Source organism: Ambystoma mexicanum, chromosome 14 (genome assembly GCF_040938575.1).
Source record: "Ambystoma mexicanum isolate Mex_15411 chromosome 14, UKY_AmexF1_1, whole genome shotgun sequence".
Lineage (NCBI taxonomy): Eukaryota > Metazoa > Chordata > Amphibia > Caudata > Ambystomatidae > Ambystoma > Ambystoma mexicanum.
In genome coordinates, this window is record NC_090940.1 from 4,459,842 (window position 1) to 4,480,664 (window position 20,823).

At 48.5% G+C, this 20,823-nt stretch overlaps 1 protein-coding gene across 1 annotated transcript in view; it reads left to right on the forward strand.

The window, feature by feature from the left end:
• Positions 1-20,823, forward strand: part of FSIP1 (fibrous sheath interacting protein 1) — an 855,458-nt gene that overhangs the window by 19,982 nt on the left and 814,653 nt on the right. The window contains exon 2 of the mRNA XM_069638397.1: positions 17,894-18,347. Coding sequence (XP_069494498.1) covers positions 17,894-18,347 — 454 coding nt within the window. The remainder of the gene's footprint in view (positions 1-17,893; positions 18,348-20,823) is intronic.

The window sequence follows — 20,823 nt, forward strand, 5'->3', positions numbered from 1 at the left end:
TGAACGTATTCTTCTAGGGCCTTTAGTTTCCTTTGTAGGCCTACAGGGGTAAGATCCAGTAAAATAAGAACATCCTCATAGAGTAGGCGTCTTACATGCTGACCATTTGTTTTCGGAGGGAAAGAGTGGGCTTTATCGAGGGTGACATCTATATCCGATAGAAATAAATTGAAAATTATGGAGGCGAGTGGACATCCCAGTTTCACTCCACAGTATGTAAATATTGCATTAGATAGTTTGCCAGCTCTGTCAAGCCTGATCTTGATATTTGTTTCAGTGTGGAGCTCTCCTATAGCTAATAGGAGACTTAAGGGGCAGTTCCAGGAGGATAGTTTGGTCCATATGATTTCACGATCGATACTATCAAAGGCATGCGCAAAGTCAATGAACGCAAGATACATTTTTCTTCCAGATCGTATGGTTTCCATTTTTAAGATGTTTACGATCCGCAGATTTAAACTACATCCCACTTCTTTCACAAATCCTGTCTGTCTTTTATTAATAAGATTTGCTGTTCCGCTCCATTCGTTTAGTTTGCGTAGTAAGGTTGCCACGTAGATTTTTCCCAACACGTCTAAAAGTGCAATTGGCCGATAGTCCTTTGGATTTGTTCTGTCTCCTTTTTTAAAAATAGGGGCTACAATTGCTTTGGGGTGGAACACGATGCAGAAATGTTGTTGAATAGTACGTGGCAGAAGCTGGCCCACACTTCTGGGTTCTGTTTCAAGGTGTAGTTTCACAGCCCATCGGGTCCAGGTGCTCTTGAGGCATTTAGGTTTTTGATGATTGATAGGATTTCATCTTGGTCGGATTACAGGTCCCAGGATACAACAAATGGAAATGTTGGCTCTTTTATCATTCCCTTTTTACTGTACAAACGGGTATACGGGGAAGTCCAGTCTTTTTCTATTACCGCGTTTGTCTGAATTGCTTGTTAGTTAGTTCTGTGCTGATTAATAATACTCCAAAAGTCTCGTGTGTTTGTCTTTGAAAGTTTTGAAACATTGTTTCGGCATCTCGTTGCATCAGAATTGTTTTGTGGGACTTTAGCCAATTTTTATATGTCTGCAAAATCAGTTTTTTTCTTGATTTGCGTTTCGGAGGTATTTAGTTTCTGAATAGAACGGATTTGAGTTCTTATTTTCTGTTTTTTCTTCAGAATCTCCAAAACAAATGTATGTTTAGCTGCGAAACCTGTTCTTCTGAGACCTTGATTTTTTTTTCTGTAAACTGAGTAAGGATGTGACCATATTAAACCACATCTTCGTGCTTGTAGGTCAAGGTGATGGAGTTAAAGTTTCAATCGAGTCTTGTGAAGTCTGTAATAACGGTATGTTTGCAATAGTGTTGTAGTTCTGTGCTTAATTCAAAGAGATGCATTTTCAGCATGTTATGATCGCTCTCTTATTTTTTTTTTTTGATGACTTGCAGGGTCTGGATTCGCCAGTGCAGACTCTCGGAGACAAAGAAGTAATCCAGAAAGGATTATTTATCATCTCTTAGCCAAGTCATTCTAGCTGGTATATCTCCAGGCGTGTTGCCGTTTAGCATATGCATCTTGCGTGCCTCCATTTCTGTGTGCCATTGCTTAGCTATGATTGAGTTGCTCTGGTGATCGCATCTATCTTTCTCTATGTAAGCAATATTCAGGTCACCAGACAGTAGAATGTTTGGCGAATCAGTTTGTTCATTGATTTCGTCAAATAGCTGCGTTATCACGTCGATAAAGCATGCTGGTTTCATTGTTTTGTGTTGCCAATAGATGTTGATGAGGTAAATTGATTCTGTTATCACTTTTTGGTTTCTCTGTTTTTATCATGTAAGTCAATTGTATGTACGGATTTACATTTCTTGCTTCCAGTATCTTGTATCTTAAGCCCTCCCTAACCAGCGTCATCAGCCTGGCCATCGGTCTCCCTTTCTCTTTTTTGATCGCAGGATTGAAAGCGATATCGTACACGTCCGAGGTGGGAGCCTCAGTCAACCATGTTTCTTGGAGACATATTATGTCTAATCCTTTCTGCCAATCTTGTTGTAATAGATGTTTATGTCCTTGTGTGTTCCAAGATCCACAGTTCATCATCTGAGAGGACGGAAAGGCCTGACGTTAATTGTTTGTCTGTTTTGTCAGGGCAGTAGGAATCCAACTCCATTTCTTCGTATCTTCATCCATGATGTGAGCTGGTGAACAGGACATAACACCATTGCTTTTATTTGCATTTTTGCATAAGAATGTAATTTGAATTTGATCTCTTACAGATTGATCTCCAAGACTTTATTTGTGCTCATGAGAGCTTAATGTTGGTTTATTGGATGTGGTTAGGATTGGAGGGAGCGACTCTTTGTTGTTGTGGTCTTTGTTAACGGTCCACTTTTCTTTTTTGATCAGGCGTAAACACATTTTTTCTTTGATCTCCAATTTCCTCCCAGTCGCCCAACTTGTTGGATTCAAATGTATCAAAACACAGAGAAGTACTGCCGTTGCATCCAAAAGGATGTCACAAACGATTCTGGAGTCAAAGTGTAACTTCACTTTGTCATCTTCAGGTTCTTTGAAGAATTCCACTCATTTTATTTCTCGTGATTCAATGGTTCTTAATGAAGGGACATAATGAAAGAGCTGTAAAACATTGGCATGATTCAACATCAAACCATCTTTTCCTGAAAATATGCGCTCAAGTGCAAGGCAATATTTGTATTGCGGTTTGCTTTCCTGTACCTTTTTTCCGTGTTGCACGTTATGTCTACCAATTGTATTATTTGTAGTATCGTTTTGGGTTCTTTGATTGAGAGGGAGCCACACCGGCCCTTTGTCAACAGAGTTTATTGGAGTTTTGCTAACCGGGGAAACTGTTCGGATCTTTGTGTCAGTCGAGTTGGTCTCTTTCACATTTGCACTTGTGATTCTGTTTCGGGCCTCGGATGAACCGCTATTACTCGATTGATTGTTAGCCGGTTGTTTCCATTTCTCATCCGTTGTTCTAAACACTGAGCTAGGTTGCTCGTCCTTTTCACATTGGGACGCTTTTGTCGGGAGGATCAACACACATATTCGTTCCTCTTTTTTTTCATTGGATTCCTTGTGTTTCTGGGGTCTCTGTTTCTCTTGAGGCACGATATCATGAGTCGGCGTAGAATTAACTGGGTCCGAATGTTCAAGTTCAAGCTCATCTTCGTATATGGATAGTTCTAGTAGGTCAGCTGAACTTTCCATAGGGCTGAGGATTTCTTTACAACTGTCTGCTGGTTTAGTGTTTTGCGTTACTCAGATGAGTATTATCTTCTCTTTATCCATGGTTTTTTCATTACCTTGGTTTACAGTAAAGCTTACAGTCTTGATATTGCGCAATAATTTTCTTGAGCTATTTGTGATATTGCGCTTTTTCATGCTTTGATTTTTTGTCTTTTTAGATTGGGATATCTGTTGTTTTTTATTATTGAAAATGTCAAACAAAATCTGGTCAGGTGGTTTGTTTGTTAAAGTTGCCGGAGCTTTGTTTGTGGAAATGACTTCTGGTTGCGGTTTGTTCTTTGTAGATGAAGAGGGCGTTTGAATATCTGTGTTGGCTCTGTTTTCTGCTCGGTTGGTAATTGCGAGCACATCCTTAAAAGAAAGGGAAATGCTAGGCTCCGGCATCACGGTTGGTGATTGTGAGTGGATAGATATTGCACTGATTGATGATGAATTATCAGGGGCTGTCATGCCTTCCCCAGTCAAGAGTAATAAAGGTTCTTTTGCAGTTAGATCAATGACCATAGGTTCCAGTCCAGTTGGTTTTTCACACTCAACATCTACCTGAGTTATGTCTACATTGAGTTATTTATTGAGTTACTTTGAAGGTTTGCTTGCTGTGTCCATGTTTAGTTCACTGAAGGAACGAGCTTCAATTTGCAGAAGTTTCCCAAGTTCGTTCGTTCTTTCATGTCTCAACAAGGAGAGTGCTTCTTTTGCCACTTCTGCCAGCAGTCTTTTATCCTCACTGTTAGGTTTTTGTGCCGTCAGCGCAGCAAGTAAGCCATCGATTTTATTGTTAAGTTCTTTGGTGCGCACTTTGGTACATGTATTTTCACATTCTATGTTGATGAGCTTAGAGTTCATCAAGGCAATCAATGTGGTTTGATCCTTTATCGTGTCATTTAGATGCTTGTACATTTTCAAGAATGGAGAAATGGTCATCGACCTCGATGATGTCAGGACGGGTTGTAATTCTTGGATGGGTTTTTTTTTATCATGACTTCTACTTGCACAGTAGTCTCCTTGTTTGCAGCATGGCTTCTGCTTAAATTTGTGATGGGTTCTTCTGATCTTGGGATACTCCCGGTCCATCATTGAGGATTCTGTACTGGTGTCATCTGAAGATGTCTCAGATAATTCTTTGGGGCGTCCCCAGTGTCCAATCTTAATCCTTCTATTCTTTCATGCTTCTACAATACCTCCTACTATTTCTCCTCATTCCCCCTCTTTTTCCCCCTGTTCTCTCTTTTTCTTCTTCTGCTCGTAAATTGGGTGTAATCTTTGACCCATCTCTCTTCTTTTCTCTACATATTTCTTCTACTGCTCGGTCCTGTCACTGTGCTCTTTTTAATAGTCGCTGTACCCAACGTTATCATTCCTTTCATGTAACTATGCTTCTTCTTTCCGGTTTGGTCTTCTCTCGTATTGATTATTGTTCAGCTCTCCTCTTTGCCTTCTGTGACGAATCAGAGGATGCGTCCCTTCTTCCCTAAGGGGAGATCTTTTTCATGGGGGCAGGGCGGTGCGTCCACAGTCAAATAGTCCCACAGGGGGAGGTGCACAGAGGAAGGATCACCTGGGGGAGGAACCCTTATGGGATTGGGGTGACCTTCTTCAGAGAACGCGTTGTACCCCCATATTGGCCCATATCTATTATTGTCAACCTAGTAAATCTAATATACTTGACATGCTTCAAACCTTAGATTAAACGGAATCTTTTACATCCGACTCTCTGACATATACTTGGAAGAGGAAGATGATCAGCAGTCCAAGCATCATTATGGGCAAGCAGAATGCGTGCTCTAGTTTTTCAACTAATGCGATATTGGTCTAAAGAAGCTCCCTTTCCCAACATGGGAGTTTAAATATGGAACAGCTGACTTGATGGAGATCGATACTCCAAGGAGGAAGCCAGCAAACCAGGTGACAGCGAGAAGGGCATGAGAGAGCTGGAGGGAACCCCGTAAGTGAAGGAGGAGGCGAGAGCGGGCAAGGTCCCAGGAGCCAGGACCACTCACGTTGTTGCCGTCGGGCACCTCTTGGCACCCTGAGCACCGGCAAAGCACCCAGCAGAGCGTACGTGTCACTGGAAAGAAACGGACACCAAGGAAGCCCCGAACGTGACCGGAGCCTCCAAGGAACTGCAGCCCCTCAGGAAATACCAGTACCTTCCAGAGCAAAGCAAACGGGTAGGCAGGTTGCCCAAGTAGCGCAGGAGGTTCGATGGGAGCGAGAGGGCAAAGGCGTGGACGATAATAAGAAGGTCTGGAACTCTGGCAACCAAGCGCAAGTTTGAAACACATATCCATTTCAAAATCAGAAACCAATTCGAACATTTTATTTTTTATTTTATTTATTTTATGTGGATTTATAAAGCACCCAGCTGCCCTGAGGCATCGTGGCGCTGTTAACAGAAAATTCAAACTTAGTACATTTAGCGGCCATAGTGAGCATTGTGAGTGTTTGACCTGCACCCAAAAAGAGATAGTCCATGTTGGAACACTTGCTTGGCAGAGGAATAGACCAAGCAACAGTGAATGTTAGAGTCTGGGAATCAGTGTCCCCGAGAGGGCAAAGACCTGGCAGGAGAGTATACCAAGAGAAATTGAGTGTTGCGAGTCTGGTACACGCACCCAAATAAGAAGTTCCATTAAAGCATAACTGCTTGGCAGGAGAGTGAACCAAGCAGTTATATTGTGAGTTGTGGACTCACACCCAGGTGAAAAGACAGTTCAAAAAGGAGTGTGCCAAGTTGCTATGATAAATTGGCAAAGCACATAAAAGATATTATGGTGAATTATCTATTGACACATGTTTAAGCAACAACAGCCCTGAGAGGCCCCAAAAAAGGAGAAGAGCACATTGTACAAGGAATCTAGGGGAAAGGTTTACAACCCTAACCTTGGAGCCTTACAGCTTTTAAGCATTTCTTTATTTATGCCAGTTTTCACCCAAGAGACTGGGAATTTTCTGTTGGATTAGGTTTACAAAGAAAGGCTACACAGAGGAACTCTTAATGGAAAAGGATAAGTTATGATAAATCGTATGGCTGCCGCATGGCCACCCGTTTCACCCTCAATGGCCTTTTTTTTTTTTTAAAACTTTATTTTATTAACATTTTCATAATATAACAAACAGGCTGGAAGCATTACCATAGATTCAACATGTCATCAGCCCCCAAAAAAAGAGAAAAGAAGAGGAGCCCCCCCCCCGCCCACCCAGATAAGAAAAAGGAAGAAAAGAAGTGAAAAAAGGAAAAAACAAACCCTCCCCCCCATTAACTTGGATCCAGTAGAATCCCCTTTGCAGGGAGATGCGTTGCAACCTTTGTGTGACCGGAGTTCGGGAAAAAAGCAAGAAAATTCCAACTGCGTGATAGGCTGTATGTCGTCCGTTCTCCCCCGGGACGTGGGTCCTCATTTCCATCCACCTTCCCTCCTCGAGCCTCAGTGGACCTCCCATCCCCAGATCTGCTGTACTCCGTACCAGTTAGTCTGAAAGGAGGTCATATCATTGTTCATCATCGCTGTTAATTTGTCCATCAAGAACATGTTTTTAACCTTGTGTGTCCAATCCTCCTTCGTGGGCATCTCCCTGCTCTTCCATTTCTGGGCCAAAGCCACCCTCCCGGCCCTCAGCATTGTTTCCCACATCCTCGGGTATCTGTGTATCTCCGTATCCTCTGGGGGGAGGCCCAGCAGTACTGTTAGGGGATTGTGGGGAAGCGATTCCTCCGTGACTTCGGCGATCCAGCCCCTTACCCTCTCCCAGTATGTTTGCGCTTTCGGACAGTGCCACCACATGTGGCCCCTCGTGCCTGCTTGGTCACATCCCCTCGGGCAGGCGGGGGAAGTTCCCGTGAACATTTTTGACAGTTTGACGGGATCTCTGTGCCACCCCTGTAGAATTTTAAAGTTGTGCTCCATGTCTGCAGTGAACAGGTTCCCGTGGAATGCTATTTTGAATATCCTCGACCAGGAGTCCTCAGATATTTCTTCCCCGGCCAGCTCGTTCCAGAAAGTGCGGAACCCCCTCCTTTTCTCCAGGTCAACCGTGTTGAGGATTCTGTACATTGCAGATACCGCCCCCTTCCTGGAGGTTGCAGTATCGAGTAGTTTCTCGAAGGGGGTCATCTGCCTCTTGAGCCGCTGGCCCCATGCTTGATCGCACAGGATACCCTTCAATCGGAGGTACTCGAATATGGAGATTGTCTCCGGACCGAGGGCGGCCTGCAAGTCCTCGTATGGTAGGAAATCTCCCTCTTTGAACAATTGTCCAGCCCATTCCAACCCTGAGTCCGACCAGGACTGTGCATTACGGAACCCCTTGTTTCCCAGTCTGAGTGGGTGACCCCAAAGGGAGGACATCGGGGACGGCCATGATGTCAGATGTGCCGTTTGGGGGCCCTCCCTCCATATTGCCCAGAGAACACCCAGTGTTGGGTGGGATTTGAGTCTGTTCGGGATGAATTTTGGTGGGGCCCATAAGAGGTCGCGTACCTTGAGTGGGTGCGCATCCATATCCTCCAGATACGACCAGTATGTGCCCATCCCTTCCCTCATGTGTTCCAAGAGGACGCGCAATTGAGCGGCGCGGAAATAGAGGTGAAAATCAGGGAGCCCGAACCCCCCCTCCTCTCTAGGTAAGGTAAGAACGGCCTTCGCGGTTCTCGGGGTCCTGCCCTGCCATACAAACTCGCGCACCGCGTTCTGGAGGACCCTGAATGTTTGGTCGGGGACGATGGTGGGGAGGGCGGTGAAAAGGTATAGTAGGCGCGGGAGTATATTCATCTTCACTGCCGTCATGCGGCCATACCAGGACAGGATCGTGGAGCCCCATCTCCGTAAATCAGCGGTGATCTGTGACATAACAGGGTCGTAGTTGGCAGGGGCGAGTTTGTGCAGGTCCCTGGTCAGGAGGATCCCCAGATATCGGATTGAGGTCTTCCCCACCGCTATTCCCCCCAGACTGTCCCGGGAGTCTAGCCCTGGGTCCTGAGTTCTCATGGGGAGGAGGACTGATTTAGATGTGTTGATCTTTAGGCCTGAGAACCTCCCAAATGCGGACAACAGGGACAGGAGAGGTGGGAGTGAGGATCTTGGGTCCACCAGATAGGCCAGAATGTCATCTGCAAACAGGGAGAGCTTGAATTCTACGTCGCCTCTCCTGATCCCCTTGATGTCTGGGTGTGATCTGATTGCTATTGCCAGGGGTTCCATGGTTAGGACATAAATCAACGGGGATAGTGGGCATCCCTGTCTTGTTCCTCGCGATAGAGGGAGTGGGGCCGACAGTCTACCATTCACTTGGACTCTGGCCTTAGGGGCCCTGTACAGTGCGGCCACCCAGTCCCTAATGTGGGTCCCGAAGCCCATCTTCCGAAGAGTGAGCTCCATGAACCTCCATTCGACCCTGTCGAATGCCTTTTCTGAGTCCAGGGAGAGGACGCTCGCGTCTAGGTCCGACACCTGGGCATAATGAAACAAGTCTATGGATTTGCGAATATTGTCCGAGCCCTGTCTCCCCCTAACGAATCCCACCTGGTCCCCATGGACCAGCTTCGGTAGGACCCCCTCCACCCGGCTCCCGATGACCTTGGCCAGGATCTTAACGTCAATATTCAGCAAGGAGATCGGGCGGTAGGAGGAGCACTCCGAGGGGTCTCTACCGTCCTTGGGGAGAACTACAATGATTGCCTCCATCATGGAGTCCGGGAGAGGACCACCCTCCAGGACCGCATTGAACACCCTGACCAGGTGGGGAGCGAGGGCCGACCGAAACCTTTTATAAAAGTACACTGAGTATCCATCTTCGCCCGGGGAAGTGCCCACCTTCATGCCGCTGATCGCATGTTCCACCTCCTCCTCAGTCACCGGACCCTCCAACCCCTCTGCCATCTCCCTGGTCAGAGACGGGACCTGTATGGAGTTTAGGAATTCCTCAATCTCCCCCCCGTCCCCTCTGTACTCAGACGAGTATAGCCTTTCGTAGTATCGGCGGAAGGCCTCTCCAATGTGAGAAGTATCGTGTCCCAGCTCCCCCACCTCGTTCTTTACCACCTTCACCATTCTACTCTTCTGTACTTCCCTCAACCTCCAAGCTAGAATCCTGTCCGCCCTGTCCCCCTTTTCATAGTACTTTTGTTTGACCAGGTGGAGGCTTCTCTCTGTTTTGTGGAGGAGAAGGTCTTTTAGTTGGAGCCTATAGTCGTCCAGGGCAGCCACCCGGTCCCGGTCTAAGGGTTCCGTGGGGGAGCCTCCCGGCTGAAGTTGGGCAATTTTTCCCCTCAGATGCCTCTCCTGGGCTTCCCTTTCTCTTTTCCTCCGGGTTCCCAGTCGGATCAGGACTCCCCGCAGGGTTGCTTTGAACGCGTCCCACAAGGTGTGTGTACACACCTCACCGTTGTCATTGAATTCAAAAAATTCTGTAATGGCGTCAAGGACTTCCTGGGCTAGGACCTCGTCCTTCAGGAGGGCATCGTTACACTTCCATCTTCCCCTGTGTTCATTAAAGCCCCCTCTCGCTATGGTGACTCGCACCAGGTCGTGGTCGGACCAGGGGACTGGATCCACCCTATGGCCAGAGATAAATGGGTGCAAGGTTTCATCCACCAAGACATAGTCTATCCGGGAAAATGATGTGTGTACGGACGAGTAGTAAGTGAATATGGGGGTGTCCGTTCTAGGGGACGGGACCGTGTCCACCAGGCCCAGCTCCGAGTTGACCCTCTGGAAGCCCCGTGCCATGGTCTCATCGAGTGCCCTGGGGGCCTGGGGACCGACCCGTTTCCTGTCCCGTATTGGGTCCAGGACCATGTTGAAATCCCCCCCCCACCACCACCGTCCCCTGGACAAAGCCTTTAAGTTTATCCCTCACCTCTTCCCAAAACTGGATTTGGCCCTCATTTGGGCCGTAGACGACGGCTAGGGTGAGTGGGGCACCCTGTAGGGTTCCCCGCACCATCAGGTAGCGCCCCTCAGGGTCCTTCAGCACTGCCTCTTTCTCTAGCCCCACGTTCCTCGCAACCAGGATGGCCACCCCTCTCTTTTTGTTCTTATGGGATGCACTGAAGACCTCCCCGATACCTCCTCCCCGGATTTTGGGTTCCTTCCCCCGTGGCCAGTGGGTTTCCTGCAGGAAGAGGATGTCGAGGTTGGCCCTTCTGAACTCTCTACAGACCAGGGATCTCTTTGTGGGTGTGTTCAAGCCTCGTACATTGAGGGATCCCACTCCCAGGGCAGGTAGACTGTCAGCCATAGTCCCAGATTCCCTCCCTCTCGGTCATTACCCACGCATCTCTCTCCTTCGCATGCTCCCTTGGTTCTACTTTACGGATCTCTTCCCCCCCCCCCCGGTGGGCCTGAAACTCCCCAACTGCCCACCGTGTCCCAACAGTGTCTGAACAACCCCTGCTCCCGAATTTTCCCCCACCCCCCTCCCCGGCGTCCAGCCAATTAGTTCTGCCACTACTGGCTTTTGGCCGAACCACCAGCCTGCCCACCTCGGCCAGGCATTTCACCCATAAAGCTCATCCCTTCGAGCCCCTAACGTTCCCCCCCGGTCGTAACCCGACCGTGTGACCCCTGTACTTGCTGTTCGTGAAGACGGTGGTAGTGGTAGACTCCAAATCTGCGCATCTCCGTCTCGGAATCAGTGGGGCACCCCCGTTCTCAGTCCTCGGAGTCGTGCCGTTCTCCCTCTTTTGCTGGAGATGGAGTGTTCATTTTCCGAAATTTCCTTGCGCCGGTGCGCCTTCTCCTCTCCCCGGATGGACCGGGGCTGTTCGTTCTGAGGTTTTCTGGTCCCACTGGACCCCTCCGGGGGTGCGGTTCCGCTGTATATTCTTGAATTGCGTTCCGGATGTCTTCTTCCGTGATCAGGGTTGAGCGTCGGCCCATATATTCAAAGCTCAGGGAGAAGGGGTAGCCCCATCTATAGCGCACGCCCTGCTCCTTGAATAGTAGTGTGAGGGGTCGGCATGATCTGCGCTTGGCCAGCGTGTAGGAGGAAAGATCCTGATATATAGAGACCTGGGCGTTGTTGTAGGTAATTTCTCTGGTCTTTCGGGCCTCCTCCAGCACCTTTGTCTTCTCGGAGTAATAGTGGAATCGGACCAAGATCGACCGGGGGGCCCCCGCTCTGCCCCCCGCCCTATGCACTCTGTCAAATGTTGGCTCGGTTGTCATTGCCTCTGCGAATAGGAGGGTGATGATGTCCTTCACTATTCGAATGATGTCCCTCTCCGTCTCCCCCTCCGCTTCAGGCACGCCGAAAATTCTGAGGTTGTTCCGCCTCTCTCTGTTTTCAAAGTCATCCATCTGTCGAGCCCTTTCCTCGTCCCTCTTCTCCAGGGCTTCCAACCTCATGCATAGTTGTATGTCCTGGTCTGCTGTCGATGATTGGTTGGCCTCCACTTGTAATAGTCTATCTTTGACCTTGTCCACCCTCTGGTCCATTTTTTCGAATTTCTGGGCTATATCTGAACGCATGTCCCTGATTTCCTGCAATATCGAGGCAAAGCCTCTTTCCATTGCTGCCGACGAGGGGGCCGCGTCTTCCTGTCGGGCCATGGTTTCCCTGGGGTCCGCGCTCATGTTGCCTCTGGGGGTCTCCTGGAAACGGTATCCCTGTAGGGCTTCCCGCCAATTCATCCGATAATCTCCTGCGACTTGTGGTGTCGAAGCCCCCCCGCTCCGGGTCAGTGTCCGACCTCCCTCAGCGGTTCAGCTGGGGGCTTGGCTCTTTCCTGGGGGTTAGCCTTTGCCTGGGGGGGGCGGGCACACGCCCCACCCGTTCCTGGGTGGGGGCCTCACACCCCTCTCGATGTCGTTCCCCGTGCTCCGGGGCTTCTTCCGGCCCGTGCGGCCTGGTCCAGTGGGCGCGGAGGGCACCTCTGCCTCGGCGCCGCGCCCGAGGGCTTCTGTGGCTAGTGTAGGGAGGTGGGGGAGGGCACACGCCCCGGTTTCTCCTTTCCGCGAGGGGGCAGGGCGGAATCGGTGCGTCCCGGGGGTCTTCCCCGTGGTGTTCTTGGGGGGGGGGGGCCCTCCGCGTTGCTACTGCTCACTTTTCTCGCCCCCCTCCTCCGGGGCCCAGCGGTCCGCTTCTTCTGGCCCGTGCGGCCTGGGCCCGTGGTCTTGTGGTGTGTGGGGGGGGTGGGGGCGGGCACACGCCCCGCCAACGGCGGGCGGGGGCCTCTCACCCCGTCCGCCCCGAGGTCTTCCTTCCGCAGGGGGGGAGGGGGAGGACGGAATCAATGCTCCCCGGGGGTCCTCCCCGCGGTGTTCTTGGTGTTTCCACTCGCGCCGGCGGGGGGGGGGCAGGCCCGGACCCCTCCGCGTCGCTGCCGATCACTCCTCTTGTCCCCCTCCTCCGGGACCCCGCGGACCGCGGCAGCCCGGTGGGGGCGGGGGAGGCCGAGCGCCGGTCCTCTCCGTTCGAGCGGGACCGGCCACGGAGGCCCCCGGCCGGTCGCTGAGCCTCCGTACCTCTGTTCCGTGTGGTGGGGCGGGGGGGGAGCCTGTCTCCCAGGCCGCCGCCGGGCTTCCGGACCTCCGGTTCCTCGTCGCGGCGAAGGGACCTCAGCTGCGGCGCCCGCTCGGATGCGATCACGTGTCCGGGCCGCGTCCTCCTCCGCAGTGGCCTTTCTCGGGCACCCCGGGGTCTGCGGGGGGGCTCGAATCCCGCTGGACGCCTGGCTTCGGGGAGAGCAGCACGTTCAGGCAGCCATTGCCTGCGCGCCCCCTGGTGGCCTCCAATGGCCTTTTTCAAGGCAGATGACACCATTATATTGTTGTACATGAAAACGTAATACGGCCAAGTGTTTGCATCAAGTCTACAGTTAGTAAGAGCCCAGTTTGCCATGTGCATTGCGGCGCCCATGCCCCGTGCTATAGAATGCGTTGTGTACTCGGCACTGCTGGGGTGATCGTCTTAGGTGTTTTCACTGCCCCTCTGTTGCTGTTTATAGGTTGGCTTGCTCCCCATACATGCACTGTGGGCTAGGTGATATTAAAAACATTGATTATGCAAGTTTCCTCTGTGCCGGCAATCCTATTGTTGCCTCTCCGGCATGCGCCAATCGTCATCCTGGCCTTTGGAGCACCTGCATATGGCTGACTTCACCTCCATCACTTACATTAAAGATTTGAGGAATGAACCTCACCCGAGATCAAGCTGAATCTTTGATTTCCGTGATGCAGCTGTTGTTCGAGCCTCGCTCCTCATTGCCACTCCATAACCTGTCATCCGTGGCGCAGGGCAGGCATCTCCATCATGACTCAGTGCCACTCAGTATTGCCGTGTGGCTCCTAAGGTCTTCAGATACAGACATTTGAACATGAGCCAGGATTGCGTGGACACTGTAGCAGTGGCAAGAGAATTGTTCAAACCATGAATTTATGGCAATAACTAAGATACTTTTTCAGCCGTGATCTCCTGCAGGGTTACGCTCCATTTATATGCAGCCGCTTGAACTGTTGCCATATTTGCTGATACCAGCACAGCTGGGTTTGCAGCAATAATCAATAAAAAGTGCATTTCTCTGCATTTACTAGAAATAAGAAAATACAGGGTCATGCATCGTTGATGCAGTTCCAGTAGTACACATTTCCTGACTGTCCCCTTTCCACCAATTTGCATCCCAGCTCTGGTGTGGGAGCTCCAAATTGGTTTTTCCAGTTGATGGGTGTCCATTTAAGCCAATGCATTCTTGTGATTTTGTTTTTATTTATGGAAAGTGTCTCTGATTTTGGCTTTGACTTTAGTAAGACAGTTTCAGAGATTAAAGCTTTATTTATTCAAGTAAGGATTTTGGCATGGTCCTTCAGCTTTGAGGACTTTCTGCAAGCTGGTCCCATTGAATTGCTTTGGGCCATGGTAGATTCTTATCAGGGTTAGTAGGTACTCAAAACAATGCTTGCCAACTCTACGTCAACAGTTGCACACATTTATTCTGTGAAGGCTATGTATGCGCCACTATGGGCAGACAGAAATGAATATTTAAGCAGTGGTCAAAGGAAATGCCTCTTCATTAAAATCCTCTTTAACATGCGTGCCACAGGGTTCTTGCTTATCCCCATTGTTGTTTAATGTTTTCTCTAAACCTCTGTGATTTGTGCGTGGTTTTGGGCGTTTGGTTCGTGAACTACGTTGATGACACCCAGATCGTTTTGGAGCTGCCTGGACTGTATAATGATGACGTCAATAGTGTATTTGAAGCCTTACGAAGATGGATGGTTGCAAATTCCATGGCTCTAAATGCAAAAGAAAACTGAGCTGTTGGTTGTGGGCACCCAACAAAGATGAGAAAAGCTGGGCTGGCCGTATAAATGTTTTATGGTGAATGTCAATAACATCAGTGTCTGAAAATGTCAAAACTGTAGGAGTTTTCTTTGACTCCCATTTGTCTTTTAAAAGGCATACTTGATATTTGAAATTATCTTGTGCCTACTACATAAACCTACTCTGGCAAATTCGACCGTACCTGTCCGAGGCTAACCGAGCCCTGTTTGCAGCTTCAATCATAAACAGAAAGTTGCATTACTGTAACGGCCTCTTGATGGGTACATCCAAGACTAACATACAAAAGCTGCAAGTAGCTCAGAATGGAGCTGTCTGAGCAGTCTACGGACGAGGCCGGCGCTCCAAGATTTTGTTTGCTAGGAGAAAGCTGCACTGGCTCCCAGTTGAGTAACAAATTAAAGGGCGCTGTTAGGTTATGCACCCGCTACCTCTCCACCAGGATAAAAGGAACTCCTGTAAGAAGGACCCTTTGTTCAAATGGTAACCAGCTGTTGCATCAGCCGCGTGTGATTCTCAAGAAGATTGGTGGCGCTAGCGTCAATGCCTGGGCACCAATTACTTGGAACTCTCTCCCCCTTGATCTTAAAAGCTCCGTCTCTGTTACTTTTTTAAAGAAAACAATTGAAGACAATGCTGTTTGCTGGAGGAACATTCTAGTTAATGCCACTTTACAAACAGTTGCTTCTGAAACACCTTCTGGAATGCTTCCCACTTTGTGTTTTGTGTTTGTCTGTCTTTGTGAACGCCCTGAGGACTACGGGAGAGTGGTGCGACGTAACACCTAATATAGACGTCTTTTATGCATTTCAGATTTTATATCTGTCATGAAGAGATCCTATTGTAAACAAATAACAAAATGCAGCCTTGCCTTGTACAATCTAGCAATTCTGATATTCATCTGCACAGTTTCTTCTCTGAAAGGTTATTCCGTTCAATAAACAGGTTACCATTACCTTGCCTGCCTGCTGCAGTGGTGTACCACCCATCAAGGTGCAGAAGACCCAGCAAATACTGGCGAAGACTAAACCGCTTCCCTGCAGGTTTAGTTCTCCATCATTGCTCTGTGGGTTCTCCATCTGATTGGTGGCAATGTTCAAAGTTATGTAAATGTATTCAAGACATCAATACTCCCTGCGGCATAGAGGTAAGTCACTTTTTCTTCCCCTACTGAAGATGAAACCAGAAAACTAGGGGAATCTTGTGCTTTGCTCCCTGTATTTAATTGGGGCCTTCAGCTTGGAGCCTCAATGTCTTCGATGCCTTTTGAAGTCCACAGTATCATCTTATGCACGAGCGCAATGACAACATCATGTCTATTAGGAAGTACTTTTTTTATCCAGTCTAAGAAATGTTCGAACACATGAAAGATCGATGTTTAAGTTACCTTTTGCAAACGTTTGTTTATCACAGATAATGCTTTGTCCAGGCACAACATTTGAATGATTGTAGCTGTGTACATTGGGTAGGTTCGCCTTGCTTTTTAATAGGTTTGGAATTGGGTTTAGGATTAATTTCAATTCGGTCCTTCCTTTCTTCTCCCATTGTAAGACAGCAATAATGAGCACCACATGGGAAAGTGTAGGAAAGAAACCCTGGGGGGCATCTCTGGATAGAATTAAGTGAGGGATAGAGCCCTAAGGAGCATCGCTTGACAGGAGGGAGGGATTGAGGGATAGAGCCTTAAGGAGCATGACTGGATAGAAGGAAGTGAGGGGGTATAACCCTAAGGAGCATCGCTTGACAGGAGGGAGGGAGTGAGGGATAGAGCCTTAAGGAGCATGACTGGATAGAAGGAAGTGAGGGGGTATAACCCTAAGGAGCATCGCTTGACAGGATGGAGGGAGTGAGGGATGGAGCCTTAAGGAGCATGACTGGATAGAAGGAAGTGAGGGGGTATAACCCTAAGGAGCATCGCTTGACAGGAGGGAGTGAGGGATAGAGCCTTAAGGAGCATGACTGGATAGAAGGAAGTGAGGGGGTATAGCCCTAAGGAGCATCGCTTGACAGGAGGGAGGGAGTGAGGGATAGAGCCTTAAGGAGCATGACTGGATAGAAGGAAGTGAGGGGGTATAACCCTAAGGAGCATCGCTTGACAGGAGGGAGGGAGTGAGGATAGAGCCTTAAGGAGCATGACTGGATAGAAGGAAGTGAGGGGATATAACCCTAAGGAGCATCGCTTGACAGGAGGGAGGGAGGGAGTGAGGGATAGAGCCTTAAGGAGCATGACTGGATAGAAGGAAGTGAGGGGGTATAACCCTAAGGAGCATCGCTTGACAGGAGGGAGGGAGTGAGGATAGAGCCTTAAGGAGCATCACCGGATACAATTAAGTGAGTGATATAATCCTAAGGTGCATCCCTGGCTATATTGAACTGTGGGGCAGTACCCTAAGGAGGATGACTGGATAGAAGGAAGTGATGGATGGAGCCTTAAGGAGCATGACTTGATAGAAGGAAGTGAGGGACAGATCCTTAAGGAGCATGACTGCATAGAAGGAAGTGAGGGCTAGAGCCTTAAGGAGCATGACTGGATAGAAGGAAGTGAGGGCTAGAGCCTTAAGGAGCATGACTGGATAGCAGGAAGTGAGGAATAGAGCCCTAAGTAACATGACTGGATAGAAGGAAGTGAGGGCTAGAGTCTGAAGGAGCATGACTGGATGTGAGGGATAGAGCATTACCGAAAAGAGATGCAAGAGAACATTAAGCATCACTAGCGAGAGAGTGGAAGTTAGACGGCAGCAATGAGAAGCAGAAGGTTAGGATATAGCTCTGGAAAGAGAATGAAGTGAGCCCTTTTGCATCATTGGGGAGAAGGGCAGGACTAGAGCACAAAGGTGCATCCCTGGGGAAGGCGGGATGATTGAACTGTTGAGAGAAGGAAGCATGGTTGAGAACACAGACGAGCATAACCATGAAGGACCAAAAGCATCACTAGAGAGAAGAGAGAATGGTGGAGTGGGCACAGGAGCATTGCTGGAGAGAAGGGTGACCCTGAAAGAACAACAAATATTGAGCCTCACCACATGCCAACTGTCTGTTTCCCTTTACCTCTTAATCACTCTCTTCCTGTAACTAGCGCCTAGATACCCTTGGGTTAAGCGCGCTCCTACACATGTATAAATAAATAAATAAATACGGACTTGTCACAGAATCCAATTTTTTTGTGACCGCATTAACTAGTCTGCAGTATGGCTGGATTCTTTTGACTTGTTATTTGTGAGCAAACATACCTGATATTTATATTTACTTCTTGTTAATTTGAATGAGTTGTCACTGTAATTACATGGTGTAGGTAAATAGTTGCAGTCTAAGTTACTTGCATTCTTCTTCTTCTCCTCAATTTCCCTGTCTTACTTCCAGGTTCCTCCTCCTCGCTCTGAGGATATCGTGAGCTCTTTAGAATCTTCCTTCAATTTTCCCTGCGATGATCTGGAGTTGAGTTCAGAACATGGTTTCCATGGGAGGCGAGAGGTCAGTAGTGGCAGAGGCAGAACCGCACTGCATGCATCAGAGAACAGAGAGACCGACGAGGACAAGAAAAGAGCACGACTCCTGCTACCTGCTGAGAGCAGACAGCTGAACCTTGATGGAAGAGTGACATCAGAGCTTAGAGGGGCTGATGAGGACAAGGAACACACAGGACTACTGCAGGCTTCAAAGGACAAAGGCCCTGATCGCTGCAAGAGAGGGACACCCCCGCTGCAACCATCAGAAAACAGAGAGGCTGATGCAGACAAGAGAACTGCGCTACACAAGCCACATTCACAGACGGAAGATACGTTAATGCAAGCCACTAATTCCAAAGAAAGTTCAGGTAAGAAAAGACCATTTTATTATGATGTGACATATACTTCGGCACTAGTCTGCCACTTGTTCTTGCTTGTCCAGATCCAGCTGTGGGTGTGCACAATGTGCTCTGTGGGATCTCTATGCAAACCAGTGGCTGAGAATTGGGTGGGTTGGGGTGCATTTGAGGAGCTTTGTTTAGTCGCTTGGGGATAAACTTTAGCTAAGAACGTCCTGGGGTGTGTGCACCTTGGAATGTCCCGGTGAGAGGGTGGAGTGCTCAGGAACCCCTCTGTCGTGTATAAACTGGGGATTTCTATTCTGTGAGTCTGACCTGTGTGGTGATCTCGGAGCCTCTCCTTGATTCCAATCGGGGTCTGTAGGTTGCTCTGATGTATCAACCAAAAGAGACTCTAGGTCACAACCTCTACTAAGGAGGTGTGTAACGTCCGACTAATACCCGGATGGTTGCTATGATCTTTCATGTTTGTAAGCTGCCAATATTTTATTTTCCATTCACTGCTTTACATTTGTGCAAAGCCCAGACCCACGGGTATCCAGGCCTTTGTACAGAGAAGGTAAGGAGAAAAGTCAGTCTAAGCACAGCTCTGCTTCATGGGTTAACATCCTAGTCCACTGTGGGTCTTCTTTCTGTTGTGTCCACAGGCTGTGTCAAATAAACTCTCCTGTTTAATTTAGAAGCCTTGCCGCAGTAAGGTCCAGCCGAGGTAGGCTATGAGGGTCTCCAGGTGATTGGGCAGGCCCTATTGTCTCAGTGGCCTGATTCCATCTGTGAAAAAACAGGTTGTTTCACTGTCTAAACCCCGGTTCCTTACTTGGGTGACCAGGGAACGGCCATCGCCTTTGGATCCAGCCCCTTGGGGCAGACAAGTGCGGGAGGATCTCCTGGTTGAGGGGTCCTTGGGAGGGGGGGGTTGAATGCCCAATGGCGAGACATGGAATCCCCCCCCCTTTGCAAATACCTCTGTCCATCTGATTTTATAGGAAATTCCAACTTCCCACATCCTCCCTCCTTTCATACACAAACACTGACCCGAGGAAGAGGAGGTCTGAGGCTGAAAGGCGTACCACCCATGTAATACATTGGACATGTCCCACTAATAAGATCAGGCAGGGTCAGGCACTTGATCTTAATTACAAATACCTGGTACCTATTAGCTCTCCCCACATGGTTAAAAGGTGGAACACTGAGACGCACTCTGAGCAAGGCGATGCACGAGAAGGAGCAGTTCTTACAGAGCTACGGCGAACCAGGCGAGCAGAGTGACAGGCTGAGCGACGGAACCAAGGTACGGAGAAATCTTGGACACCCCGGCGAGAGACCGTTTCTTCCAAAGGGCCTTGAAGGTTGCGCAAGGAAACCCAGTTGGAGAGAAGAGAAAACCCTGTTTTTTGTTTCAAGGATACTCGCCACCCTCCTGTGTGAACGGCAGAGTTGGGTAGGTGCAGCAGCAGTTGTGGTTTCATCTTTGACTTCTGGATCAAAGCCGCGAAAGAGGAAAATGAATTAACACAGCCAATGAGTTGATGAAACCAATGAAAGTCCGGTCTGTGTTTAAATAAAACTTGAAAGCAACAGTATCCAATGAATGGAGGTTGCGTGTGTGCCGATAAAACGTGAGAGAAACCAAAGAACTGTAATTAAAATATTCAAAGTAACAGAGTGGCCCGGCGAAAGAAAATTGCCCAATCGTAAGTCTCTATGAAATGTCTGATGCCATAGAAGCGGCGGGAAGAGAAAGAAACTGAAATGCAAGATTTTAACTGTTAGGTTTGATTCCCACAGAGGGAAACCTGAATGTGAGAGATATCTTAGAACTTTGAAATAAGTACTGTGCTCGAAACTACATTTACCAAGAGTCCTTGGTGTAGGAAAGAAAAAGTGATGTTTGAGGAAAGAAGGTCGAAGTGGTCATGTCGAGGTAAGAGCAAAAGCCTTGCAGTTTCGAAAGTCTTCGACATTGGAAGGAAAGTGAAAGCAGGCTCGAGCCCGACGGAGGGAATCTTATGAAGGTGTGATTAAAGCTTGGGTAAGGGAACCCCCACGAATTGTGATTTGAAAGGTTTGAGCCCGGCTGAGAGAAACCTGTACTGAATTGTGTAAACCAGAAGGAAACAAACTTTTGTTGAACTGTATTACAACGTGGAAGGCCAAGTGGACCCTGGTCTATGAAACAAACTGCATCCTTGTGTTCGAAGCCAGAGTGTGTTGCAAGGTCCAAGTGTGCCACCTTACCCCGTGCCACAAAACGTGGGGAAGGGAGTTTACTCAGCCATACTGACATTTCATTTGAACACTGATTTTCCTTTTTGCATTACACACTCCCTTTACACATTGATTATATAGGAAAGAGGGCAGGCATTAGGTTTATTAGTATAGGCCATTTTATTTTGACTAAATACTAACTAGGACTGTATTTTCATTTTGTTTGATGGTCGAGAATACTCCCATCTTAGTTATAGGGCAAGATAGGAGTTTTCCA